At 38.5% G+C, this 27,732-nt stretch overlaps 4 protein-coding genes across 6 annotated transcripts; 1 reads left to right on the top strand and 3 right to left on the bottom strand.

The window, feature by feature from the left end:
* Positions 1-1,086: 1,086 nt before the first annotated feature.
* LOC113777797 (cysteine desulfurase, mitochondrial) lies at positions 1,087-5,440 on the bottom strand. 2 transcript variants are annotated; one of them, XR_003469211.1, is made up of 2 exons: positions 3,735-5,440; positions 1,087-1,374 (listed from the first exon to the last, which is right to left on the bottom strand). XR_003469211.1 is itself a non-coding variant. In XM_027322997.1 (1 exon), the coding sequence occupies exon 1, from the start codon at positions 5,217-5,219 to the stop codon at positions 3,864-3,866; it is 1,356 nt and encodes a 451-aa protein (XP_027178798.1). In that variant the 5' UTR covers positions 5,220-5,440; the 3' UTR covers positions 3,526-3,863. The 2 variants fall into 2 exon arrangements, 1 of the variants encoding a protein (XP_027178798.1); XM_027322997.1 differs by lacking the exon at positions 1,087-1,374 and having other exon boundaries at positions 3,526-5,440.
* A 291-nt stretch (positions 5,441-5,731) lies between these two features.
* On the top strand, positions 5,732-9,350 carry LOC113778690 (uncharacterized protein DDB_G0290685). Of its 2 annotated transcripts, none has more exons than XM_027324167.1 (2): positions 5,732-6,013; positions 7,074-9,350. In XM_027324167.1, exon 2 carries the CDS (start codon positions 7,150-7,152, stop codon positions 9,160-9,162), a length of 2,013 nt encoding a protein of 670 aa, XP_027179968.1. In that variant the 5' UTR covers positions 5,732-6,013; positions 7,074-7,149; the 3' UTR covers positions 9,163-9,350. The 2 variants fall into 2 exon arrangements, with proteins under 2 accessions (XP_027179968.1, XP_027179969.1); XM_027324168.1 differs by having other exon boundaries at positions 5,734-5,822.
* Positions 9,351-10,658: 1,308 nt separating this feature from the next.
* Positions 10,659-12,992, bottom strand: LOC113777775 (cytochrome c oxidase subunit 6a, mitochondrial). Its single transcript, XM_027322973.1, has 4 exons — positions 12,758-12,992; positions 12,308-12,414; positions 12,012-12,054; positions 10,659-10,976 (listed from the first exon to the last, which is right to left on the bottom strand). Exons 1-4 carry the CDS (start codon positions 12,876-12,878, stop codon positions 10,942-10,944), a joined length of 306 nt encoding a protein of 101 aa, XP_027178774.1. The 5' UTR covers positions 12,879-12,992; the 3' UTR covers positions 10,659-10,941.
* Positions 12,993-18,195: 5,203 nt separating this feature from the next.
* On the bottom strand, positions 18,196-19,281 carry LOC113777909. Its single transcript, XM_027323140.1, has one exon. It carries the CDS (start codon positions 19,279-19,281, stop codon positions 18,196-18,198), a length of 1,086 nt encoding a protein of 361 aa, XP_027178941.1.
* Positions 19,282-27,732: the final 8,451 nt, after the last annotated feature.

Raw genomic sequence — 27,732 nt, 5'->3', positions numbered from 1 at the left:
TCTAATAATTCATATTTTTGTTGCGACGGAATGATTGGCGTGGATGGTATGGAGTAACCTGATGGACATTTAAAGCCCTACAGGATTTATGCACTTCACAAAAAAAGGCAGAACCGCTACTGGTTTGGTGGATTAAATGACAGATAAGGATAAGGGCATCAATCCAGAAGGACAAACCTTACATCGATGCAGGTAGCAGATAACGCATCCGTCAACGACTCCGTGATTTTAGCATATACAAGAAATGGGATTATTTAAGAAACCTTCTCAGAGGTTTTTGACAAGTTTACCGACGTATTCTAAGGTTTAAAAAATTACACTAACAAAATAAGGGGCCATTTGCATTATCTAGCGTGAAATTACTCATGTACCCCAAAACATTATTTGAGATTAGAAACTCAAATCTAAGAATTAAGTAATCAACTAATTAACAAAATTATCTGTTAATAGTATTAACAGTAACGTGGAAGATACAAAATGGACCAATTGACGCGCATTTGTGATTGACGGGACTTGACGTGACCATATTTTAATTGTATACAAGAAAGGCTCGAGCCGAACAAAGGAAGCATAGAGGAAAGAAATAGAAAAGAAAAAAAATTTATTCTTGAATACTTTTCCCCTTGGCTTAGAACCTAAAGAGATGGCTTTTGTATCAAAATAATTTCGCGAAAAGTGGTAAAGAAAAGAGGTAGAAGAAAAGCAAAATTGAATGTTCTTTCCTGCACAAAATCACAAAATGTATCCCTTAAGTCGGGTAAACAACCTCTATTGTTCTCAATTTAATATTTAGAAGTTATAGTCTTACTTAAAAATCATAAAATTGTTCAAGACAATCATTATTGCAATACACCTTGACCGATGTTTGGTTGCAATTGACAATTATTTTTATTAGTACACCTTGATTGGAATGCATAAAAGGCATTTGTGAAACAAAATTTTCATCTCTCTCCCTCGAAAGTAATTTTTTAATCATACTTTTGTTACCAAATCATAAACCTCAAGGGAGGTTAGTGTAATTTCCCAAACTTCAGGGGAGGTCAATAAAATTATTAAAAACCTCAAGCGAGGTTTCTAAAATTTTCCCACAAGGAATGTACTGCTCATCGTTCCACGCCAAGGAGATACATCAATAGTACCGAGCAAGAAACTTAACGCAAATGAACTCCTTGTGCGTGGGCAAAATAGTGCACAAGCTCAGCAAAATGACATGCAACAGACAAAGCTTTTTATTTGATCACAGACAAACCTACATGTGATCGCTTCCAAAAGTACAAACATTTTATTTCCTCTTAGCTGCTGCATGTTCCTCCATCACTAACGCGTACGTCCTACACCTATTGCTACTGAATGTCAAAGGGCTTCCTTCTTTTCCTAAAACCAGGAGAAATTACCACTATTAGCTATAAGCCCCATCAGCTATATTTTAATTATAATAGAATACTGAACTCATCGAGCCAGCGCTACTAGAAAGAGGCTGAACAGGAAAGTAGACACAAGATGGGCAGAAAGCACCACAAGGCACCAATTGCATGTGAAGAAAGCAGCAAAACTTTCCTCCATAACAAACCGGAACCTGACTCATTGATGCATCACAGTATATTTCATCCAACAAAATCCATTGATCAGTTTGAAAAACAAAAAACAAAAGTTGCTGCTAAATTTGAACCATATCAACGATCAGAGCATCTTCACCAGTACAACCAAAGAAGAATAAAAAATACCCTGGAAATAAAAGAGGATTTCCTACCAGAAGGTTAGACAGGTTTAATGAATCAGGATCCACTTGTAAAGCAACGACATTATTTGTTCCTGAAGTTTCTTTATGTCACATTTTAACTCGGTTAAGAATCAGCAATTTAAATGGAATTCATCAGAAAATAATCACCAAACCGAATATAGCCTTGACCTTCATTAATGACCAGAATATCTTTCTTGAAGCACCAAATAAAGCAACCAGAGCAGAGAGATTCGCTCATAAACAAAGATAAGCACAAAAGCAGATGGAAAGTTGTTAACGAAAAGCTAGTTAAGACTTGAGACAGTATGAGACTTCCTTCTATCAATGGTTTCCCAGGCCAAACCAGTTTAAAAGCTCCTGGGCTCGTAAACCAGCAAATATGCATGCTTCTCCAAAATATGATTTTCAATCTTTTAACCGCCCAGACAATACAGGCCAAACAATGCTGAGCCAAATGGTGTTTAAAAAAGGAAATAGTCAAGAAAACTGCAAAATCACTTCACTGAGGAATTTATTTCCAGGTTCATTGAAAATGTTAAAGGAAACCAAAAAATTTGTCTTGGAGTACCAAGGTTGCAACAACTTGAATAATTCTGCAATGGACTTATTGTCATGGCTATACACCTAGCTCCCAGTTATCTTGAAACAGAGCGAATAGTATAGTCATGATTCTGTATGCACCATACAAGTATATAATTTTTGAATCTTTGAATACTTCTGCAACTGCTTTTTTGCATGGTTATACAACTAGCTCCCAGTTATCTTAAAACAGAACAAACAGTATCGTCAAGTATCTGTATGTCTGCAGCAGTTAATAACAGAGCCACTCTTCTTCTTTCCCCTCCTCCTCCTCCTCCCCCCCTCTCCCAAAAAAATAATATATATATATATAAAATTTAGAGGTGAGTGGTCTAGCAGTAAACTCCAGCACCAATACTCAGCAGGCGTAAGGATGCCTAGTGTATCCCCCTTGTAGCGAACAGAAAGCTGCTATGAATTGAAGTTGTCTGCACGATGACCTTTATATCTAGGTTTTTTCCAGAATTGAAAGATGCCACAGAGTTGAATTTAAATCTTGATAGGAACGATAAAACAGAAAATTTCTCAGCAACATGCAGTTAATACAAATGTACAAATGTTGAGGCACAACCAGAGTTGATGCACATAGATTTACAAGTCCCCGCTGGTAGTAAAGAGAAGAACTTCAGAGAAGGCCATTTGGGTGATTTATCATTTCATTTCCCGGTATAACCCACCAAGAGGCAACAATAAGAGACAAAAATATTACCATACACAAAAGAATTTGAAGAAATTTAAAAATCAACAAAAGTACACATTGAAAGGAATGTCACAAGAACATCAGCATGTAAATGATATTGGTGAGGACACGGGCAACAGTTACTTCATTACGTTAGCAATACCAAATTTTCCAAAATTTACAGCAGCGATAATCCTTAAAAGAACACAAGCGCTGATTGTCAAAGGGCGCATCAATTTCCAAATAGCAGTCACCACAAAGCTCAAAAAGACCAACACCAGCAAGTATACTGTATGTAACTATCTTCATATATTCTCTAACATACTTCATAGGAGCAACTATAGTCATCCGACCCATTTACTGTTCTTTAAGAAGTCACAACAGTGCAGCATCAGTAGTTTCCAAATAACTCACCACCCATCCAGCTTACAAATAAGAAAAGTAGCTCATGAAATATGTGATTTCTACGTAAATAAGCATACAATGATATATCTGTGATTTCTACGCAAATAAGCATACAATGATATATCTGTGATTTCTACGCTTATTATATATCTGAAGCCTCATTAAAAGCATATACTTATGATTCTGATGATAGCGGAATTGCAACATTATTCACATTGCCAAAATTACATCATCCCCATCAAAATGCCAGACAACTAAATACATATTACACAACCATGAAACACCATAACCATCCATCTAGTGTCAAAAATTTTAGCATTAAGCAACTACCTATGAGTATGAATTGCATCCAAAGAGTAATGTCAGACAACACCAGTGAGACGCCCATAAGCCCAGGAAGTAGCTGCTCCATGGCACATTTAGAGGTTCAGTTATCGCAAGTTTGGAGCCTCCACCCAATCAGTGCTGTGACCATTGTATACTCTTCAAATCTATCCCAGCCTTCACCATCTCATAAAGAGGGCTCATTTCCCTTAACTTCTCAACCTGCATTACAGTTAGCTCCACAGCCCTGTCAATCTCTTCCTCCGTAGTGAACCTCCCAATCCCATACCTAATAGACGTATGTGCCATGTCCTCTTCCACACCCAATGCCCTCAATACATACGAGGGCTCCAAGCTCGCACTAGTACAAGCGCTACCACTCGACACGGCGACCTCCTTCAACCCCATCAACAAGCTTTCCCCCTCAACATAAGCAAACGACAAGTTCAAATTGCCTGCATACCTCCACTCCACGCTACCATTCACTACCACCCCATCAATCTTATCCCTAATTCCATTCAACAACCTCTCTTGCAAAGCCTTAATCCTCTTGTCATCGTACTCCATTTCCTTCTTAGCGATGTCACAAGCAGCCCCAAAGCCCACAACCAAGGGAGTTGGCACAGTTCCACTCCTTATCCCTCTCTCTTGCCCGCCCCCATTCATTTGAGGCTCCACGCGGATCCTCGGTCTGCGCCTCATGTACAAAGCCCCAATTCCCTTAGGCCCATAAATCTTATGCCCGCTCAAAGACATCAAACTGACATTCATCTTATCGACGTCTATGGGAATTTTCCCCAAAGCCTGGGCAGCATCGGTATGAAACGGAACATTAAATTCCTTGCAGATTTTCCCAATTTCCTCGACAGGTTGAATCACTCCAATCTCATTATTAACCATCATAACCGAAACTAACCCCGTGTCGGGCCGTATCGCGGCCCGAAGCTTATCCAAATCAACGAGCCCGTCAGGTTCAACAGGAAGATAAGTTACCTCAAAACCCTCTTGCTGGAGGTGACGGCAGGAGTCCAAGACGCACTTGTGCTCCGTCTGGGTAGTGATGACGTGGCGCTTCTTATCCTTATAAAAATGCAAAACCCCCTTGACGGAGATGTTATTGGACTCGGTGGCGCCGGAGGTGAAAATGATCTCCTTAGGGGAGGCGCTAATTAGGTCTGCCACGTGGGTTCGGGCAGACTCGACGGCCTGGTCGGATTCCCAGCCGTAGAGGTGGGTCCGGGAGTGAGGGTTGCCGAAGCGGGAGAGATAGTAAGGGAGCATGGCGTCGAGGACCCGAGGGTCCACCGGCGAGGTAGCTTGCATGTCGAGGTAGAGGGGTCTTCCGGAGATTTTTACGCCTTTCACCGTAATTCCTGATGTGTCTTCTTGATAGGGTTCAGCAACGGCGGCAGCGGCGGTGGAGAAGGGGCGGAGGATTGTGGGTTTTAAGATCGTGCGGCGGAGGGCGGTGGTTAAAAGCTTCGACGGCATCGTTTCGATGTGGGCTTGTGTTCCGTTCACCTCAGACAGCTGTGTAATGAGTCTGACTGCGCGGTCCTGCGCCAAATTTGTGGGTGGGAGCTTCAACTTTTTATTTTGAAGGTGTTGAAATTAAATCAGAAAAAAAATAAAAAAAAAGGGTTCATCTTTATCAAGGAAGGGAGGGAGGAGATAGAATGACGGCGTTGTGAAAGAAGCCTATGTACTACTAGATCACCGCCTCACCGACGATGCGATGCGATGTGGCGCCTTTAAATTCTCTACTGTAGTAGTATTGACTCAAGGAAATAATAATAAAATCGTTCGTAATGGAGTACAGCACAAGCGTCGTCGTATTGGGCTATAACGACAGCGTTAAAGCAAATACCCACCAGAGAATTAATAATATTAATTAATTGTAAGGCTGTCAAAAGACAACAGATATGATATTTTACAGTTTTACTTTACGCCTCCTGGGTTTCGTCTACAGATCTAAAATCGGGGGATTGAGGGAGAAGCCAAAGAATAAAAACAACAAACCTGTTTGGAAAGTGTTGTTGAACCTTTCTTAATGTCTACCTGACACCCACCACCATTGTTAACAACGAACCACTGGTAAACCTTTCCTTCATTGATTGACAATATATATTAGTAGTAGATCCTTTTGCATTATTCACCTTTCCCTTTAAACCTAATCATTCATTCTTTACAGTGGCCTTAGTAGTAGTAGTAGTAGTTATTTCAAAGGAGACAACTTTCGCACCAACAACAAGCCTTTTGCTTCTTCTTTCTTAGTATAGGACCAGGTATGGCTTGCCTTTTCCTTAGAGATCTCGTCTTTTTTTTTTTTAATTCATTTGGAAAGTTTGCACGATCATGGGGTCTTGACTCTATATTTATCTAGTGTTAAATGTACGTGTTTGCTATTTAGTTGAATGCAGATCGATATCAATATAGTATCCTATCCGGGATGTGATCATAGCTATAAGCATTGCTTCGAATCAATTGTTTCTTGTATGCATCGCTCCGGCCTTGGTTCAAACTGGTATAACAGTTAAATGATATGATAGTTATTACTTGGTCGAAGTCTTTCCAGCTGAGCTGCTATTTATATGTTTCCAAATAGATAGTCTGGACTCTGGAGACGCCGGATTATTTTCTTATGAAGGAAATGCATAATGGATTCATGCTCCTGTTTTGTTCTTGATTTATTCTTTATAGCTTATTTTTCAATAATTTCGGTCGGTCGGTCGGATATGGGGTGTGATTTTGTCTGTTCTTTGGTGCCTGCGTGCTTGATAACCAGCATGATAGTTCAGACCCAATTTGTGTGAGTTGAAGTTACCATCTGCGTTGCGGGCTCTGATCTAAGAGAAACAATTATGCTAGTTGGGTTTCTATGAGGTACCTCTGTTCGTTAAGTTTTTAACTTGACTCGACGATTGATGATTACAGCCTGAATGTGCGTAATTGCATTCTGATGCTAGTTAGATCCGCATATACCCAAGTTGGATCCTGCAGATGACTCTGTTAATCGTCACTCTCTTCACTATATCTGGAGTTGTTAGTGATTATAGATATCAGACTTTCTTAAGAAAAAAAATAATAATAAAAGACATCGGACTGCAGTGGGAGAGAATGTGGTGGTTGCCATGATCTGTTGGCCTCTCGCACTTGCCATACGAAACTCCATTTCTTTTTGAGCATCAAAGTGATTGTCATAGCCATTTGCAACATGTTACTTGGATGGTGTTTAATTCACTTAATTTCAAAGTTTTTTGAGTATCTAATCCAAGCCTGGTTTCTTATGTTCTGAATGTTTACCATAATTCTCCTTAAAATTAACAGTAATTCTTCCTTTTGTAGAAGTTAAAGAGTTGGGACAGCTTGTAGCTTCTGGAAGCTGGTTCAACTGAAGATATAGTACAACAATAAAATCACAATGTTCAGGCTGTCACCTCGGAGGAATCAGAGAAATAAAGGTTTTAAGGTGAAGCATGCCCTGCAGATATGTGTGCTAGTTGGTGTTTGCATCTGGCTGCTTTATCAGGTCCAGCACTCCCGTAGCAAAAAGGCATCATATGGAGAAAGCTCGAACATTTTGGAGAAGGTACAAAAATTTGGGAGAAAAGACATCCAACCAAAAAATATTGAAATGATAACACGGGATGAGAATCGAAAGGAGGAACGAGAAGAAGCCAGTAAACAACTTGAAGATGAGCTCAAGCCCGAGGAAAATGATCATGATCAAGACAAACTGGGAGAGGAAGGAGAAAAGGAGACAGAAAGTACAGAGCAAGAAGTGAAAGATGAAGAGAATGGAGAGAACAAAGATGCAGAGGGTGAAGGGGGAAATGAGATGCAAAATCAAGAGAAAGAGAATGATGGAAATAAAAATAATGGTGAGGAGGAGGAAACTAGAGAAGACGACCGGGGAAAGCATGATGAAGAGCAAAGTGGTGAGGAGACTGGAGAAAATAAAGAAAATGGCGGCGCAGAAAAGGAGAATGAAACGAAGGAGGAGAACAATGAGAATGCTAATGAAGACACAAAAGAAAATGGAGCTGAGCAGAAAGGTAATGAGGAAAAGGATGCAAAAGAAGAGAATGGGGAAAATGAAGAGACCAGGGAAAATAAGAATGACCTGGATGGAGGTGAAGAGCAGGAAGTGAAGGAGCAGGTTAACGATGAGAGCAAGGCAACAGAAAAGGAAGAGAAGAAACAAATAGGCAATGAAGATCAAGGTAGAGAGAAACAGGAAGACCATGAAGTGAAGGAACAAAAAGAAGGTAAATCTGAGGAATCACCAGATGAGAAGGTTCATCAAGCAAATGAGCAGACAAACGAAGCTGCTGCACGGGAAAACACCAATGGTGGGAATGCCCAGAGTGAAGAGGTTCAGGATTCTCAAAGTATGAAAGACACTGAGAAAGTAAATAAGGAAAACGTAAATGGGGAAGAACAGTCGACTGAGAAGGTCCAGGACAAGTCTGAAGGCAACAGTGAAAATGTGACAGAGGCAAATAAGGTACACGATAATGAATCAGGTTCAAATGCAAAAGAAGGTGAGTCAAATGAACAGAATAGTCCATCAACTGTTGCGACTGATGAAGGCAATGACAGTGAAAACACACAGCAGGGATCAGGTCACGATTCCAATCCTGCAGAAGGAAGGAGGGAAGCTAATCAAGAGCAAGGCAACAGCAATGAGACCACACAGCAGGAATCAGGGGAATCTTCCAATCCTACAGAAGGAACACATGAAGCTAATGAAAAGCAAGGCAATGCCAATGAAACCACACAGCAAGGATCATGGGATAACTCCAATCCCACAGAAGGAACAAAGGAAGCTAATCAACAGCAGAGCATTAGCGACAATTCTAAGGATGATGCTGATCAAAAGCAGAGAAATGCTGTTGGTCATGTCCTTCCTGGGGGAGATGGTGCGCAGACTACTCAAGAGGAGCAAACCGATAACAAGGATGCTGCAACAAACAATGACAAATCCGATACAAGTTCAAATATGAAGGAGGGCTCAGCATATGGAGAAGGTTCAAATGATGTGGGCAATAGACAAAATGCTGGTAGCAATACTGTTGGGGGTACAGAGAAAAGTTCAGAAAATTCATCAGCCAATCAGGTTAATGAAAAGGTCGAGATCCAGAAGTCTGATGCTCATTCTGAAACAGGACCGGAAGAAAAGATTAACCCTTCAAATGACAATGACAATACTGATTCCAGTGAAAATAGATCAGTAGATTCTTCTGGTTCCTCGAGTGCTACTAAAGAGGAGGCATCTTCAAACTCAAATGAGAATGCTGAAGCTGAGCAGAATAGCATGGTTGACTCATCAAGTTCTACAATTCCCCAAGAAGAGAAAGAGGCTCGCACTGACCTTGAAACTTTGCCTGAGATGGGAAATGAGGGAACTAGTCAAGAAGATGCAGTCGCTTAGTGATGCTACATATTAGCCTTTTGTGAACTTTGAAGCTTTTGTTGCATTCTTTGCTTCCTTTCATGGTTATTGCCAGAACAATTGTGGAAGTATGTACACTTCGTTTGATGACGTTGATGCTGGTCATTTGTTGTGGACCAGAACCAGGAAATGCAAGTAATGAAATGAACTAAAATGCAATGAATCAATAGACTGCAAAAGTCTGAGCAACTCAAACGAACAACTCCATATTCATTGATAAGCTTCAGTAAAGGATTACAGAAGCAGAATGGCGGGAAAGAACATAAGGGGAAAGAGATTGAAGGAAACCGTGGGGAGGGGGAAAACGCGGAGAGGATATTCCTTCTCTGATTACAATATCAAATTTGCAAAAGATTCCCTAACAATTACATGATCCTCACGGTTTATACAACTGCCATTCTAACTGATTTTCAAGTGAACAAATGAGCTTCCAACACGTGTCCAACAGAATCTTCTAGCTGAACTGGTCCCCAACTGGCTGAATCAACGTGAACCCAGTAAAGGCGTGCTCTTCTACTCACGCCTTCTTGTCTCTCAGCTACTTCACGCCTTCCCAATGTTTCCTTCCTACTCCTGCATCCGCTGCCGCTGACATCATTACATCATTCGCCCAAAAAATTTGTAGCCAACGTCATTGTTATTAACAGCCTTGATCGTGTAATACTACGGAACTGCGTTGCTCATGTTATTAGTACTAATGCATTGTCCTCATTAGCCTACCCAAGCTTTCGTTGTAGGTTCTTTGCTTGCTAATTTGTACTTCGCACTCGTCGACAAAAATTGATCCAAGCTTACATTTGCTCATCTCCTGGCCGTGCTCTACAAGAATCGCTTATGGGTTTTGTGCAGTCGCGTACATTTCCAGGTTACTATCCTGACTATTCAAGTTCTTCCTTTTCTTTTCATCTTGGACCGCTAACTGCTTCGATTTGAAGCGTCCATACATTTAGACTATATTTCTTTCGGAAACCTTTTTTTTTTTTTCGCAACGATAACATTTATATAATCTACTCTAATCTAATCTAAAAGAAAGGAGCGTCTAATCGATGAAAAAACCCATCAAGGGACACCACTTGAAAGTGACAAGCATAGTTAAGTGACAAGCATATTTGTTCGGAAACTTAGGGAGGAGAAAGCAGGCAAACACAGCTTTTTTTTTCTTTTTCCGTTGGGCAAATAGCTTAATAAGTTGTACGTTTTCAACACTAACAGTCCCTACCATTGCTCAAGTTCTGAAAGCCACTTTAATCAACCACGGCTAAACAAGGCATCTAGACTCGTTTGAGTAAGAACATATAATCCGTCCCTCTCCCTTCCCCCTCTCCCAACGAAACCCCGCTTTCTTTTGCCAGTCTTGTGGCGGCAGGGGGGCACAAAATTCTGCGCCCAGTTATATGCAAGGCCAGCAACTCCCCCCTACCCACCCACCCACCCAACCAAAAGAGGAAAAAAAGAAAGGGCATGTGCCAGATGAATTGCATCCAAAACCAAAACCCAACATGTATCCCAGTGAAGCATGATGGCAACAATATCGTCAAATTTATTTGAATAGAGCAGATTGCAAGAAACAAAATAAAAAAAATGAAACACGAAATTTGAAAGCATGCCAAAAGAAAACATCTGCTCGTTTCAAAACGTAACTAAAATAACACAGCCCGTTATAATGTCCAAGATAATTTTGACAATACAGCCTCCAATGATGCCAAAGCAAAGATGAACAACCATTATTCGACTCCTTCAGATTACGATCATCAGACATCAGTGGTGCTTCTTCTCAAAAAGACCATCTGGACCTACAATCATGCATAACGTGTCAAATTTAGTTAAAGTGTATCTCAGCAATTAGTAGTTAAAATGTGTTCACCCATCTTTCTACTAAACAACTAGCTTAAGAAATCTAATCTGATCTATGCTGTACATGACAGTGTATAAAATAACTTCCTAGGCTTGCTAAATCCTCTGTTGTGCTTCTCCCCATTTCAATAAATGGAGGAAAGTTTCAGTGGTTAAACTTAAAGAATAAAACAGGGATAGTTACAATAACAGGGTTGAGAAAAAGCACAAGCATAAACTGGATAATACGACCCAAATAACTAAGCTACAATATATGCATTACATAAATCTCCCCAAGCATCTAAAACCTCACTAGACCAAGCATATGTTCTCCTGATCATGCTTGACCAAAAAGCACTAAGACAGCTACAGAAGATGGAAGTTGAACCTCAAAAAATAAAACTGAGAACTGCTATAGCGGTCCCCAGCTCTCTACAACATCTTTTGTGAAACCTTGTTATTTACGTGAAGCAATTAAGCCTTAAATTCATCCTACAACACAATAACACTCATGCATTTTAGAGAAAAAAAAATTGCAAAGGCTATTCCAGTACTGCAGCACAGTAAACTGTAATCATGTATAAAAATAACTGAGGAAGCACATGTAGTGATATATGAGAAGCATTACTAGGATTTAATATTGCACCAATCCGATTTCGAATAGAAAATACAATTAAACTTCTAATCTGATCCACCTGGAAAAGCTTGTGCCAATAATAAATATACATTTCAGTTGAAGATTGAGTCCTCATTGTGTTATAGGGATGAAATGATGTGCTTACAACTTTTAAGGAACAGCACTACTCAATATTCAGGGAAATATTTTCTTGAAAACTTCAGAAATCATTACAACAACTCCCCAAACCAAATCACTATTTGTATCAATGAACAAATAAAACAGCGTACACCTGATATTCAATACAAATCAAGCAAAGATTCATGAAAATGCAACATTATCAATGAGAGACGTAAAATAACTCAGTTTTGAAATGTACCCCATGGAAACTCCTTGTTGCGAATGTGCAAGTAGGGATAAGACTGCAACAGTAAATTCTTACATTAGTAAACATAAAAAATTTCAGATTCCCTTAATATTATATAACACATAATTCCATCACAGCTGGATAAATTTCCTAATGATCATAGAACATATAACCAGTGCAGTTTACAACATAACACAGTATGACTCATATTAACCAAAATAACACCTACGTTAACAAATGGAACAACAGCATTGATCTAAAAGTAGACAGATAAACAGTTCAATGAAGGGGGTATAGAAAAAGCTTACAGGAGGCTCTTCATGGTGGTGATGACCCTTGGAGAGGTTATAGACTGAGAGAGTAGAGCAGGTGGCTATCGCAAGGTATGTAATCTTCTCCCACTTCGAAGCCTCAGCTACATAAACCCAAAATCACAAAAATAATTAGATAAAAATGAGATTTTTAATCACAGAACAGCAAAGCAAATTCCAAAACAAACTAATTAGAAATTTACATAGCACAAATTCCTGCTTGAATCTGGAGGAAAATATCCATAGAGTAGTATTTACTCAATCAAATAAACACCAAACCTAGAAAACCCTAAAATACAAAAGCAATTTATATTACTAAGAAATACAAAGAAGAACTGTTTAACCGAATATGAGATTTTTCTTAACAAACTAGCATGTCTTGCGTGCGGTATGATACTATAAAGATGGAGAATTCAATTTACTAAAAGCGACGGGAAATGAAGATACCGGCTTCATCGTGATAGGCAGAGGCGGAAAAAGTTCTCTTAGATGCCGGAGCTGGAGCTGTACGAGAGGCGCCGCCGCGGATGGCGGAGCGGAGGCCAGATCTAACAATTGCAGATGCCATTTCAGAGCCGTCGTCTTCTCTTCGTTACTCTCAACTACTTTGCTGAGTCGATTCGCTACGCTCGCGGATAGGTAATTGTTAATTGTTATTTAGACTTCAGTTACGGAGCTGCCGTTAATTGTTTAACAGTTTTACCAATTCTCTCCCCCCTTCAAACCCCTTTTCTCTTGTGAGAATTTTTTACCTGTTTCTGGAGAAAAAGAAAACCTAAAAAAGAAAGAGTAAGTTCTTTTCACCGTCTAGACCTCAGGACAAATAAAAATATTGAAAAATAAATTTAAGACATTTTTAATTGAAAAGCCATAATGAATGATTCAGTTGTTTTGAAAATAGTTAGTGAACAAAAACTGGACAATCATTTGGTACATTAACTCTTTTCACACAGTGGTTAACACTAAGTTATCGATTGGAGTTATCAATAGTGTAGATAGAATCTCATTATTAATTCTTTTTGTGATAATAATGATAATAATAAAAGTTATTAGTGGTTGACACCATCGTTACAAATAATAAGGGTGATTTTTCATTTTTTCCAAAGTTTAGTGTACTCTTTTTCTTTTTTAGTCTTAAGTGGAAGATTTCGAATGTCAATACATGGTGTATTGACAGTTTAGCTGGACTAATCACCCTGCACCTAAAGTACCCCGACCCCCAAGAACACCCAGGCGTTAAGAGAGGTTCGAATCCTGGACCTTGGAGTACCGGAAGTAGCCCAAGACCAGATGCTCTAACCCCGGGGACCTTACAGTATTATTCAACCAATCTCTTCCCCAAACTTTTAGCATACTTTTGTTTCGTAAGTAAACAGCATAACTTTTTTTCCAAAAAAAAAAAATCTTGATTCCATCCATTTAGTTTTGAAATGATCAAATTGTGTGTGTTCGACTGGTCCAATTTTTTTTTTTTTTCCAAACCATTTTTCTTGCTTTTAAGTCCTATTGTAAAGCCTGTTCACATTACTCACTTTTGCCGTTTCCACTTGGACTGTAAACTTAAAAGAGAAAAAACTTATTTTTGTTGAGGGACTTATAAGAGAAAAACTAATAATTACTTGAAGTGGCTGCACAAAGTGGATCAAAAGTTAACCTTGTTCGACTCGATCTACGAATTCCATATAGTACAATACTAGAAATTTTAGCGCCAAAGCTAATCGGCTTATTTTTTTAAAAAAAGACCTGATTCTGCTTTTTGCCTCGAATGCTCGTGCTGTGAATTTTTGACGAAATGTCACATTTGTAGATAGCCGTATTCTGAACCATGTCATGCATAGATATATATATATATGGACATGATTTTCTTTTTCCGTATTTAGCACGTATGGTAGGGGATCCGACTCCCCTTCTTTCCACTTTTTCTTTGCATGCAAATAGTATCAAATTAAACCATATACAGATTTTGGCAAAGGAAAAGCTGTTCATTATATATAAAACCAATTCAGAGGAAAAAGAAAGAGAATACATCACATCATCAACGAATTGAACATTTGAATAATTGAATTTAAATGAATAGTTCTTCTATGCCGAAGATGCCTCTTCGCAGTGATCGTTTATTCTTGTACTTCAAATTGAATTTGCATGTAATGGAAATCAAAGAATATAAAGAACCGAAAGACCATCTGATAATTGCCAAATTTGCAAGTTGCCCGTCACTGACTCAGTTGTGCGTGCCAGTGACAACCTTGTTTCCGGTGCCAGGACTCGGACCAGAATCCTTGATTCCTCCGAGGGGCTGAACGTTAGTGTATTTATGCCCAACTCCGGGACTTGGACCGTCCTTCACGGCGCCAAGGGCGTCCATGTATCCCCCGGCTGGGCTCTGAATTTTCGAGGCAGGGGTAGTAGTAGCGGTGGTGCTCAGAGGACGGCCTTCGGCGACAAAGAGAACCGAGACAATCAATGCAAGGAAAATGTATCCTGCTTTGGCCATCTCTGAAACCAAAGGAAAAGAGATTTTGGTCTGATACAAGCTCTAAAGTTGCAAACTAGGAAGTTCGGTTAGCTTTTGTTGGATGAAAAAATGATCGAGGGACGCCCCAATTTATACTAGTGATGCTGAGGCATGGAATGCAAGAGCCAAGTTAATTTGGTTTTCTTGAATGAGGAGGAGGCTATGGCATCCATTCAAACTTCAAACCAACGTGAGAATTAGAATTTTGCTAGATGAAGGAATTCATGCGTATGAACTGGCGAGGCTGGTTCTTGGCCTGGGAAAATTAAGGTCAAGAGATGAGAAATTAAGAGATTGCGAGTCCAAGTTGTATAGCATATTATTCATCGGTTTTACCAGATGCCTGCGTTATGGAAAATCCTTAACCTCGTGACCATGCAGCCTCTGAAGGCTGAATATTTGAATTCAGCACTTGGACTCTTATCGTCGCCAGACCAATTGGACTTTTTTTTTGTTATAATTGACGCTTATGCATCGTAAATTCATATTTACGAACTGCTAAAAGTTTTTTCACTATCTAAAATTGGTTCATCATATCTCCTCATCTATTACTAAGAAATAGTAGTGGTACTAATAAAATTTTCTTGTGTTTGGTGAGATTTCTTCGACTGGTCAACTACGTACAAGTGTAGCTATTCAACTTGCCCACATCAACATCAACCTCCTCGTACCTACACCGGACGGCATCCACGACTTGTTAATTATATTCCTTAGGATCTAGCTGCTATTAGTTAATAGTTCGGTAACTTCGTGCTCTTTGTTAGGGAACATCGTGCACAAGTCAAAGAAACTAATGTATCTCGAAATTTAGAGTTCTTCTGACACTATATGGACTTATTCACAAGAATCTATTAGAGTTCTTCTGCTCTTAACTTTTCTTTTCGGATCTCTTAACTTTTGGGAGGCATTATGAGTGTTAACCGCTAATTAAACCATCCCATGCATCATGATTAGCAAACTCATCCATGACACCCAAGTTCTGCCAAACTCATGCACGACTTGTATTTTTTAGTTGAGCGATTCAGCCAAGGGGAGGGCTAAATGTACATTTTAAATTGCAATAAGGATGACTCGTCTTATTAGCATCGAAACTTGCGCAATGCGTAAACATAGAATGAAGGGATATAGCTTTAACATCTTCTTTTAACTTGATGATGATACCTGAAGAAAGAATGTATGTTGTTTCGATATAATTATAAACTTTATCTACTACTTTCTCTCACTCTTTATGGGCTGGGTACTGCTGGCTGGGATGTGCCCATTTCAAGTACAAACGTCTAACAACCAACTATTCTTAGAGCAGTTGACCTGCGTTCTAGAGACTCTATTCGATATAGGTCAAAAGATTGAATTTCTTGACCAGCGTTCTAAAAATTCAGAACTTGCTAGAATGTTTCGCTAGTGGGTGCGTAGGCATTCGTCAAGACTGATAATGATTTAATCCCCTTGAATTCTCCCCTTGGCCCCGTTGGGTCATTCCCCTCCTCATAGTATGAAATAGGAATAGGCTCCTTATAGTATAAAATATGAATAGGTCTATTGTATCTAGCCAAAAAAAAAAAAGGTATGAACGTCTAGCAGAGGGACTCATGCAAGCAATTTCATCAGTCCAACATATATATTTCTCTTGTGGATGTAGCCATCGGATCGTAATCTCAGTCATGTATCGCTCCAGAAAATCTCAACAAAGCAATAGCGACTCTTCAGATTTTGAATTTAGAAATGTACTCAGTCCGTCGTCCGCCTTGGGAATTATCAAGCTCATCTGGACTTTTCTTGTTTAGCATGTACGGTGAATCTAGCCAAAAATGTGACTATGTGAGTTGTTTTTCGTTAGCTGGCGGAAGGACTGGACTGAATTGATAAACAAGACAGGAGCTCCTTTGGAGAAGCTACATTCACTTGTTCATTCCGCCAATCGATTAAATGGTCTAGACTTCGTAAATGTTTTTGGAGCTTGTTGTAACCCAGTAAAAATACACTACTAACATACCAAAAGAAAGAAGACAAATATCCCCAAAATAAGAATAGGGTATACAAAATTTACCCCTCAAGATTAATATCATCATTTTGTATAAACAGAGAACCTCCAAGATCCACAGTGTAAATCCTATAGAAGATGATGAATTTCGAGGTTCTCAGTAATCTGATTGACCAACGTCCAAAATTAGTTCAAGCCCATGGAAAAAAAAAAAAAAAAACTATCAGGCCTTTCTCAGCGCAATGCACACGGCTCACAGTCCGCACCATTTAGCCTGATGGTGGAAATTATAGAAATTTGACATTGATGAGATCATATGTGCTTACCTTAGTTATGTACATGATTTACTTTTTAAAGGTACTAGAGTTTGTTTTCCTGGGTTAATTCCAGAAAACTTCCCTCAGAAATATTAATTAGTATTTTTGAAGTTTAAAAATATTAATTAGTATTTTTGTAACAGATAAGATTATTTCATTTCAAAATTGCTCTTTTGTTGTGGCCCCTTTATTGCCATTTCTACGCTTTGGTCTCAACATGGAGTAGTGATGTGAATCGTGTGTTTCCCAAAATCTATCTTCTTCTTGTCCTAACTCCTAACATTTCAGGTTTCCTCATCCTCAGACAGGCAGTGGCTTCCAATGCGAATAGCGACCCTACCATACTAAGATTCTATTCATTTTCTATGGGAATTCTAAGAACATAAAAAAAAAAAAAATTTGTTTTTGGGGGAAAGAACATAAAGATTAACTATAAATTTTGCTTAAATCTTTTAACTAAAATTATGTCCTTGTACATTTCTTTTATGAATATCAAAAGAAATAATATTGATAATAATGAAAATTCGAAGGACGTTCCTACATTACCTCAGAGTGTCTGTCATACGTTAAGAAACTTGAGAAATCTCGGAATATATACAAATTCATAAACCAAAAAACGAAAAAAAATATCTAAAGATAAGAAATGATTAGATGTCCAACTTTTGCGAGCAAGTGCTAGCATAAAAATTGTGTGTATATGGTGGAAATTTGTGTATTCCTCCCGACATCAGCTTCGTCACATTCAGCCTAATTATCCAGATTCTTCCTCCATCTCTTGATGGCATCGCCAGGAATTGAGTTGATGATAACTGAAATCAATATATACAAAATTTTAGCCGCTAAACACTCTCTGCATGTACAACGAATTCACATGCATGCATTGAAGTGTTATTATTATTATCTAATCTCATAATTGAAAATTTTATTTACAATGACTACAAGAATTCCACTTTCCAAGAACAATTCTAATTGCGTTAACAAAAAAAAGGAATAAAAATTAAAGGGAAAACAATAGAAAAGCCGATCGATTGGGAGGTCAATGAATCCAGATACCCCCATGGAACTGTGGCAATCACGCCTTGATAGAGTGCATGTTCATTTGACTCTCCTTAGTAGTATTAGCATTAGAATTATTTTTTTGATCGTGTCGAAACTCGAACCAACAATCTCCATCAGGTGGTGGTGGGTCAGGATCGCCCAAATAATCCTCCGGAAAACCGAGCGACTCCATCACATCTTCCCCGCTCCACCCCGCACGCAACAGCCTCTTAGACAATACCTTCACGTGCCAGACGATCCCTTCCTTATCAATCAACGCAGCGTTCTTATCAAAACCATTTCGTCCGGTGCAGTGATCATCATCGTTCTCATCACGCCCGTCCATCATCATCATCTCCCTTACATCCTCTTCTTTCCACCCTCCGTTCCTTAATCTCCAAAACACCTCCTCCAAGCACCCCCCTAACTCCCCACTCCACCACCTGCGCGTGCCACCACACGCCGCCAGCCTTTCCCCCCTCTCCACCAACTCCGACCATACCTCGATCCTCCTCGGCTCAGTCGCGGCCCAGGCCGGCGTGCTGAATAATTTGGACAAGGTGGGCCTTCTCAAGATGTCCTCGTTCGTGGTGAATTCCGCCTGCTGGAAGAATCCGGCTATATCGAAACTCCACAGCTGAACATTCCCTCCATGCACGTAAAACACGGGATTCCCCGCCATACACGGCGTCGAAGGAACGTAGAAATGCCGGTACACCGGAACAAGAAACGGCGCATTTCTCAAGAATCCTTTACCTAAATTCACAGCTTGATCATCATCTCCTGGCCTTTCACCCCAAGAATCGAGCCACAAATGGTTTCTTGATATTTCCTTGCATACACCTGAGACGGGTAGACTGGTGAGGACCTGAAGTTGTTGAACGGAGGAGGATGATCGCCAGTTGGGGAAGCCGGGACCCACAGGGAGGCCTTCTTGGAGAATAGAACGTAAATCGGGGGGAAATGTGAAATTGAAGGTGGATTCAATGGAGGATAATTCGGCGTCGGTGAGGCCTTCTTCAATGGGAATATCGGAGGATTTTAGGTAATGAATGAGGTTCTTGGTGTAGGCTGCAAATGAAAAACAAACCCGCATGGGTTTTGGATCGGTGACCGCCATGGTTAACGGGCTCAGTGGTGGTTCGACGAGTAGTGCTGCTGCCATTGAATACGAGTACTTGGGCTAATATTGATTGACAACAACAACAACAGTTGTAGATAACACATGTTATGGAGTAGATAATGCATATGGAAGCAAGCCAGTAATGGTAATTCAGATTTGAGTTTCGTGTTTATCCACACTGGCAGGCCGGGATAGAGTAGTTAGAGCATATAACGGAGGAAAAAGTGAGTGAGTTTTTACGGGAACTTTTGATGCTCTATTCTCACAACTCCTCCCATCTGATGTCGGGACTCTTGAGACTATTTCAAAGTAACAATGAACTGAAGCGATTTGTTTTGGAATTTTGAGGGCACAAAAATGCAAAATGGGGTCTCTGACTAATCATGGAATTGATACGTGAAGTCTTTGCTAACTTGGCATGGATGTAATGCATTCCAAATGTCACTTCCTGATGATCCATATTTTGTAGAAGATTTGGAGTCTGGCCAAAGTGCTGAACCATACGTTGTCAGTCAAGTTGGGGTTCTCAATTGTTCTTTCACATATTTTCTTGCTTATGGTCAGAGATGCGGCTTTACTAATTACTACGAGGGCAGCCGGCAGCCTAATTAAGATTTATAAGAAGAAATTTTGTAGTAGTTTATATCGGGAAATCAAAAGGTTCAGAAAATTCTAGCTGTCCAACCAATAGTAGTAGGCTTAGTCGCTACAGAGAAATATCAGGAATTGTTAATTGGTATCAGGTAAGCAACTAATTTATAGAAATGTAGTTGGCTTACTCCATTCCTTATGAGAAAATTTCAGTTGCATAAAAAAATCAACCTTAACAACAAGACATTTGTCATTTGTTTCACCAACTGTTATAATACAAATGTTCAAATTTTAGGCACCGACCGCCCTTCTTGATCACCTTCCCCTTCGTCCGCCCCCTCCTCGCTGTGAGGGATCAAGACCATATCAGTGGTAGCATACTGCTTTATAACGTATGGTACGTCAACGTAATCTTTTATATTTGGAGAAAATAGAGATAAAAAAATGTTATCAAGGAGAATTGGTGCAAGTGCTTCTATATATTTATGCAGTCGATTAACTTAGAAGCAGCACCTATTCTTGCGCATTTCGTCATTTAGCCTCACTTTGAATAAGAAAAGTGAAAAGACAATTGACACTGTTACAATTCAAATCTGAATACCATGAGCATTCCTATACCATCCATCTCCTCAATTTTTTACTATATTTAACTTGACTTTAGAAATATTTTATGGTAAATTATTTGTGACGTTAGAACTTGAACTTTGAGAATAGCACCAGCCAAATAAAAGTCGTCCGAGACATCTCAGCTTATATCACATTTATAATTTCCTTCCATCCAAATGAAGAGAATTTTCTGGTCCTTGTTGGAATTACTATGGAAGAAACTCAGAATTGGAGAAAAGGAATTCCCCTAAAAGGTTCCTAACCACCATAATCTTGTCGATAGCTTGTCTATTGCTTTGACCGTTTCTCCTTCTTCTTCTTCGTATTCCCTTTTGTGCGACACGTTATTTCTGAAATTGGGTGTCTGTTTCTTTCTTTCTTTCTTTCTAGATAACTTGAGGACCGTGTTGATAATTACGTTTTGGCAATCCTGATACTTAACCTATACATAGAACCATTTACTTTTCTAACATTCTATACAGATCTCTTAAGAGCCTGGAACACGGCTTTTTGACGAATGACTCAATGCTTGGGATTTTTTTTAGGACACGATGGAATCTATTTTAGACATGCTCCTACTTTATACTAGAGGGAAGGAAGGACCTGAAGAGATCCAAGAAGAATTCGGAGGGGACTAATCACCGATTTAGACGGGTGCCTACGCATCCACTGACGAAATCTCCAGGAAAGTCTGAATTTTTTAAAATGCAAGTTAAGAGATCAAATTCCTTGACTTACACTCAAGTAGAGTTTTAAAACTCTTTTAGTGGCTAACTATTCTAGAAGTAATTGGTTCAATGCTTGGGAAATTGGGAATATGCTGAATCTCGTTCTGCTGTGCATCTGCTCATCTAAGATTTGATCCAAGAGTCTTAATAGAAAAATTTAAAGGCAGCAAGGCCTAGCCATAATGTTTCTTTTTTACTGTTGAGAAGGACTATTGACCATGGCAAGACATCTATTTGGCATCGTGCGCATCTAGAAAATTACTTTCAACCCAAGTTCCCTGGAACGTGTCCTCATTTGCGCTTTGCTATTTTCACATTCCAGTTGCCTGGTGATGAAATTCACCAAGTTTTTAGGGGCGATGACAGCAAAGTTGCACTATTTGCCTCCACTAAAGTATCAGTTGACATTTTGCGCCAGATTCACGAAAATAACATTTTAGAACTATTATAATAACGATGCATAATCTATTATAGTCCCTTTTTGTGCCAGAAATTCGGTATTTTTTAGTCATAAAAACTGCCATACTGTGTTTGACCGTGTGGATGAAGATGACAATAATATGGATTATCCGAAACATTATTAAATGGCAACGTTTATTTTTTCTTTATTTTGTGGGATGACTAATCACCGTAGGATGACTCACCCAGAAGGGACTGAAAAAAAAAGTTAAAACTTTTAGTGTCTATTTGATAATATAAAAAAGTGCTGAAACTGAATTCATTCAGACATTCAGATGTTTTGGGTGTTTGATAAATCAAAATTTTTCTGCTGAACTTATTAAGTGGTGCTGAATTTGTATATATTTTTTTCAGCACAAAAATGGTAACTGAATGTTTAATTTGATAAGAATCAAGAGATTTACTTCAACTACTTTATCTTATCTACCAAATCTATCCTTGTTTGTTAATTACATTCAAAATCTTTATCTAATTAAACAACCTAATATTCTCTATCCAAAATCCTTATCTAATTAAACAACCTGGCATTCTCTGTCTAATGGCTTTCTACTTCTATTTTCTCCCTATTTAATGACTTTTTTACAATTTCTCCATGCTCCTCACATCTGTCTACTCCTTATCTTTTTCCATCTTTCTACTCTTGCATAATTTTGTCATTTTTTTCCTCCCAATTTTTTTTATTGCTACCGTACTCAGCGATCTCAAATTCATTATTTCCAAGGTAGATTATTTGTTGTTTTGCGTCAACATTTTTTCATTGAAGTAATTAAATTTCTATATAATTTGGTGTGAATTTAAAACTTGTTTATTGCATCTTCCTTTTGCTTATATTTGGACTTTTCTTATCAAATTCTGATTTAAAAATATATTTGCACCGATATTTGGACTTTTCCATAATATATTTCTTCTTTTATATTACTTTGATTTAAACATAAATATTGTCATTTTCATACCTAACAATTTTAAGCTAATTAAATCATAGGTTCTATTTCCTTTTTGAATTAAAAGATAGAAGGGCAAAATTTTACAATTTAGCTTATTAAGCATTAAGTTATAAATGTTTATCAAACAGTATAAATATGTTCAACATTAAGATTCAGATATTCATATATCTCTTTTCAGTACTTAATATTCAGCAAATTAATTGTTTTAGTATTCAGAATTCAGAATTCAGATTCAGTTTTATCAAACGGAGCCTTAGTTTTTTTTTTAAAGAAAAAAATATATTCAATTTCTTTGAAATGCGGCTGTGTTTACACGGATGCTTACCTTCACAAGATCGAGCTGCTAATAAGGCACAAAACATACAGGTTAAATTTAAACTCAATTCTATTAGTAGTTCTTCAAATGGATGCAAAATTTTCGCACAAGTATGTCCAACATTGTCAAATTTCAAGGACCTTTCACTGGTCAAGCATTATCTTCTGCCCCTGAGCTCTTGTCATTCTCCGGTTCTTGTTTTTTCATCATCAGCTAATTCAGCTTCCACAGTTTGAACAACCGATCCATCCTCTTTGTTCCCAAAGTTCCAGCCAACGACAGCTTCGCTTTCATGTTCTAGAATATTCATGTTGTTATGGGATATTTGAGCTGTAACATCTAGCATATCTCTTCCGCATTCTTCAGGGGAGGTAGTTGATGTCCAGAGCAAATTTGCGTTACTGGTCATCCCCACAAAGTTTCCAGAAGAATTACTTCCTCCAGTCCTATAAACATTCTGAGATGAATTTGTAAAAGAAGCGGAGCCCCTAGTGTCATAATTCTTCAACTCAGGCTTGATGGAAGCCTTGCTAATTAGGACTGCAGAATGATGATAGGAACTGTTGTCGCATAATCCGCTGCTACATGGAATCTCAAGACTGCCACTAGAATTGATGAAAGGAATTTTAACCTTTCCCTCGTTTGTATGCTGCACAGAAGGCTCATTTTCCACTTTTTTTAAAATCACTTTCTCATAGTGTAGTTTTTTAGTCTGACAAAGAGTTTCAAGTAGTCCAGACTTCCTATTCCAAATTCGAGGGCATGAAGTATCTGTTGAAGGCAACCTTCCATCTGGGGTTACCAGTTTCTCTGGCCTTCCTCTCTTTGAAGTCTTTGCACCTGAAGAAACCCCAGTTGCAGTAGTTGTTCCCTCTTTTACAACAGGTTTTAGGGACAATACGTCTTCCTCAAGCTTTGTTAACCGGCCCTTACAATCTGCCAGTTCAGATTGCAACTCACCAACAATCTTCCGTAGGTGAACATTCTCCAAAGACTGTCGCCCCAAACACCAAAGAGCAAAAGGAAAAAACAAACAATGGCATCAAGGTAACTTACATCACAGAGTAAAGAATGGGCCACAAAGAAATGTATATCCTAGTATCTTACTTGAGCTTCCCATAGTTGCTGGTGCATCAGAGAGAGTTTTGCAGTTGGTCTCATCGTACTTCCCTGGTTTGATGTGGTGGAAGCCGATGAAGAACCAGGTATTGGTGGCTGAATTGGAGAGAAATAAGGACAGTGTCCAGGGAAGGCACTGCTATGAGGAGGTAGTAGATGTTGTGGAAGGCTCAACCAAGATGAAGGATCCCAAGGGCCTATTAAATATTAACAAGTAATATCTTCTGCATTAGTGGCACATATAGCACTACATCAGAATTAATCAGCTATGAATGATCAAATTTAACTATGTTTATTCTTGAACTACTTTTAGAATGTATATGGCATATTTGCAAATATGGCCGTTGAAAACAGCAAACAATTAGTCAAAACACTCCTTGGTACTTCTTTGACACCTCAACAGACTTGATCCCAATACCACGACCTTCCAAGCCACATTCTCTGGGTAAATCAAATTTGTTCTGGAGAACTTGTCAGAAACTTCCCACAATGTCAAGCGTGAAACAGATTGATTGTGACATTATACCTGGAAAGCCTGGATATGGGTAGCCAACATGGTAACAATAGCTAGGACTCTGCTGTTGGCTTCTTGGAGTTGCTCCATAACCAGGTCCTCCCCCGGTAATGCCAGTCGTTCCTGCAGGAGGAGGGACGGGCTGATAGAGAGCTGGCAGACTGGCACCCGGCAAATGTTGACCAGGGAGCAGGGGAATCCAGGATGGCATGTTGAGTTGTGTAAACGGGGGCATTGGTTGTTCCTGTTGGAACTGCTGCATAGTGCAAGTATGTTGCTGTTGATGACATTGGTCTGGGATGAGTGGTGGAGGCAACTGGTTGAGACTGCAGGATTTTAGGATCAAAGGGGACTTTTCACAAGCAGGTTGAGATGAACAAGGAAATTGGACACCATCTGCAGTACGCTCAATCGGGGAAGTTGCATTTTCAAGTGAAGAGCCACCGACCGCTGTACTATTATTTTGATTTTGATGTTCAATTATCTGTTCAAGAATGGATTCATTTATCAAGAGTAAATAACACGAGGAAATTAAGCAATCAAGAGTACTAATAAGTAGTTATATTCCTGTAGCATTAAGGATCTCAATAAAATTAATTTCAATGCCATAATGCAGGAGGACAGACACATATCAAGTACTTTGACAGTGTCGAAAAATAATCTGCAAGAACTGCTGCTTGCTTGAATATTCTTTAGAGGTAACCTTGAAACACCAAAAGTAAGGGGAATTGATCAACTGGGAAATTAGGGACCGGTACAATATTTGCGGAGTATTCTGGGGGAAAAAAATCAAATCGGTCCTTCTATCTCTCTCTCATTATCTGGGTACAACCCCCAACACATGCAGCAAGAAACAAAACATCTGGAAAATAAAGTATGTGAAAAACCAAAAAAAAGTACTAATGATTTTAAGTATGTGAAAATAACGGGGAAGCCACGAGTACTTTTTAGCAGGGAAACTTGCATATGAAAAATCCACCAAATAACGAAGTGAGGAGATGCATTACCCGGTTCTCCACTGAACCACTAGCATCTGGAGAGGTAGAGTTTTCATGTTTTTTCTTTTTATTCTTCTGATTCATGGTTTTTTGAAAGTGATTTTTTTTTTTCCCTATATTTTGCGAAAGGGGAGCAAAGGTAAAACTTAAAAGAGGGAGTAGAGCAGTGGCCTCCGCCGGTAAAAGCCTGCCGTACAACAACAAGAGAAGTGGTGCGTTGGAATTTTAAGCCCCAAAGCCAGAAACAAGGAAAACGTGCGTGGTGCGGGAGCCGGGGAATTTCTACTTTTGGAGCAACATTTTCTAATTTCTACTCCATTGCCGCCCTGCCGCAAATTTGTCCTCTGTCTGGTCAATCACAGCCGTTTCTTTTTCTTTCTTTTTTTTTTTGGTAATAAAAGATTGCATAAATAAAAATTTTAAGTCCGTACATCACATATTTGTTTGGGAAGGAAGGGCCCCTTAAATCATCACACAAAATAGTTCCTAGCTGGGGAGGACAGTTATGATAAGAGTGAAAAAGTCGACAAAAAGATTTCCACCCTTAAATCATCACAGCCGTTTGATTTTGCATCATTTTAACCTTTCTTCCTCAGCTCAACTGCACGAAGAACGAATGAAAGGAGAAAGAGAAGAAATTGGAGCATTGTATTTGACGATTGCCATCTTATTTTACTGGTTAAAGAGTCAAAGAACAAAAAATAATAATAATAATAATAAAAGACGAAGCAAAGCAAACACTTGTCCAGTTTTAAAGGTGTTGAAGGCTTGTTTGGGGAGTTATTAGAGTCAAAAGCTGTTATTATTGAGTACTAATACACAAGGATAGTCCTCGATCTTCGTTTTAAAATTTCTCATACAAATTCTATTAATCTTTTTTTCTTGTGCACCAATTTTAAAAGTATCTATTGGTGTTGCTATGAAACTTTTGTATTGTGGATCGTATTTTTCTCTTCAGAAAAATAATTCGCGAAACCATCTTAATGCGAGAGAAACTTTGAAGTCTGCATGTGTCAAATCGATATAAATCATATATATATATATATATATATATATATAATAAAGTCGTATTTTCATTCTTATTCCTTCATGTTTTTTCTTTCCTACGTGGCTTAATGAGACGACAAGTAGTTTTCTAATAGGATTCTTAATAAATCATATATATATATATATATAATAAAGTCTTATTTTCATCCTTATCCTTTTAGTTTATCTCTTTCCTACGTGGCTTATCGACATAGCAAGTAGGTGCAACGCGCTCTATGAGTTAACTCCCTAATAATCTACGCTATTCTATCTCTCTTTTTTCTCTTGACTTTACAATTCTAGATAATCCTTCCATAATTATCTCTTCCATCCTCTCACATTTTTTCCCTTAATCCTAATCGTCAAGCCTAAATTTTCAGGGGATTAGTATAAATAATTTTGAATTTTGTTTTTAACTTTATCTCATCTTCAACTCAAAAGTTTGAAATATCAATTCAAATATTAGATTATCTTTATCAGATTATCGCTATCGAAGATACTCTACATTTTTACTCATATATATGGTTATCGATCTATTACTTATCACTTTATCAAGCAGTGCAGCTGTTTACACTTTTTCACAATGTTTTTGGAAATATTTTTTTTTCAATGTAAGGACCGGATTTGGAACTTCGTTTTTATTCCCTTCAATACAAGGACCGCAGTTGGACTTTGTTTATGCTCGCTGTATATGGTCTGTAATTTCCTACACTTTTTTCATAACTAGATCATTGAATTTGAATTTTCTAATTCTTCAAAAGTTACGATTTGGTTTTTATTTCTGACAAGATTTTTGTAATTAATTTGTTATTTCAATTTATGGATTTACTCTTCAATTTAAGTAGAACATATATTATTTTTTTGGTTAGTGATTTAGAAGTGGCCTTTTAAACTATGTGTTTTCACACGATTTTTTAATTGCCTTTGACAATTTATTAATTGTCTTCAACAACGTATTAATTTTTTTCATTTTTTGGGTTTCTGGGGTTAAAAAAATTTTGTGCAGTTTTTAATGTTTTTTTTTTAGATTTTGATAGATAGCTTCTAAAGAACAAGAAGGTGTCATTGATTACATAAATGGCAAGACATCAAGTTCATTGTCATACAGCAGTTCACGTCATGCAATATACATCAGATTATTTAGAAT

Source organism: Coffea eugenioides, chromosome 7 (assembly GCF_003713205.1).
Source record: "Coffea eugenioides isolate CCC68of chromosome 7, Ceug_1.0, whole genome shotgun sequence".
NCBI classification, from domain to species: domain Eukaryota; kingdom Viridiplantae; phylum Streptophyta; class Magnoliopsida; order Gentianales; family Rubiaceae; genus Coffea; species Coffea eugenioides.
Note: the sequence above shows the minus strand (reverse complement) of the source record. Positions and strands in the feature narration are given on the sequence as shown.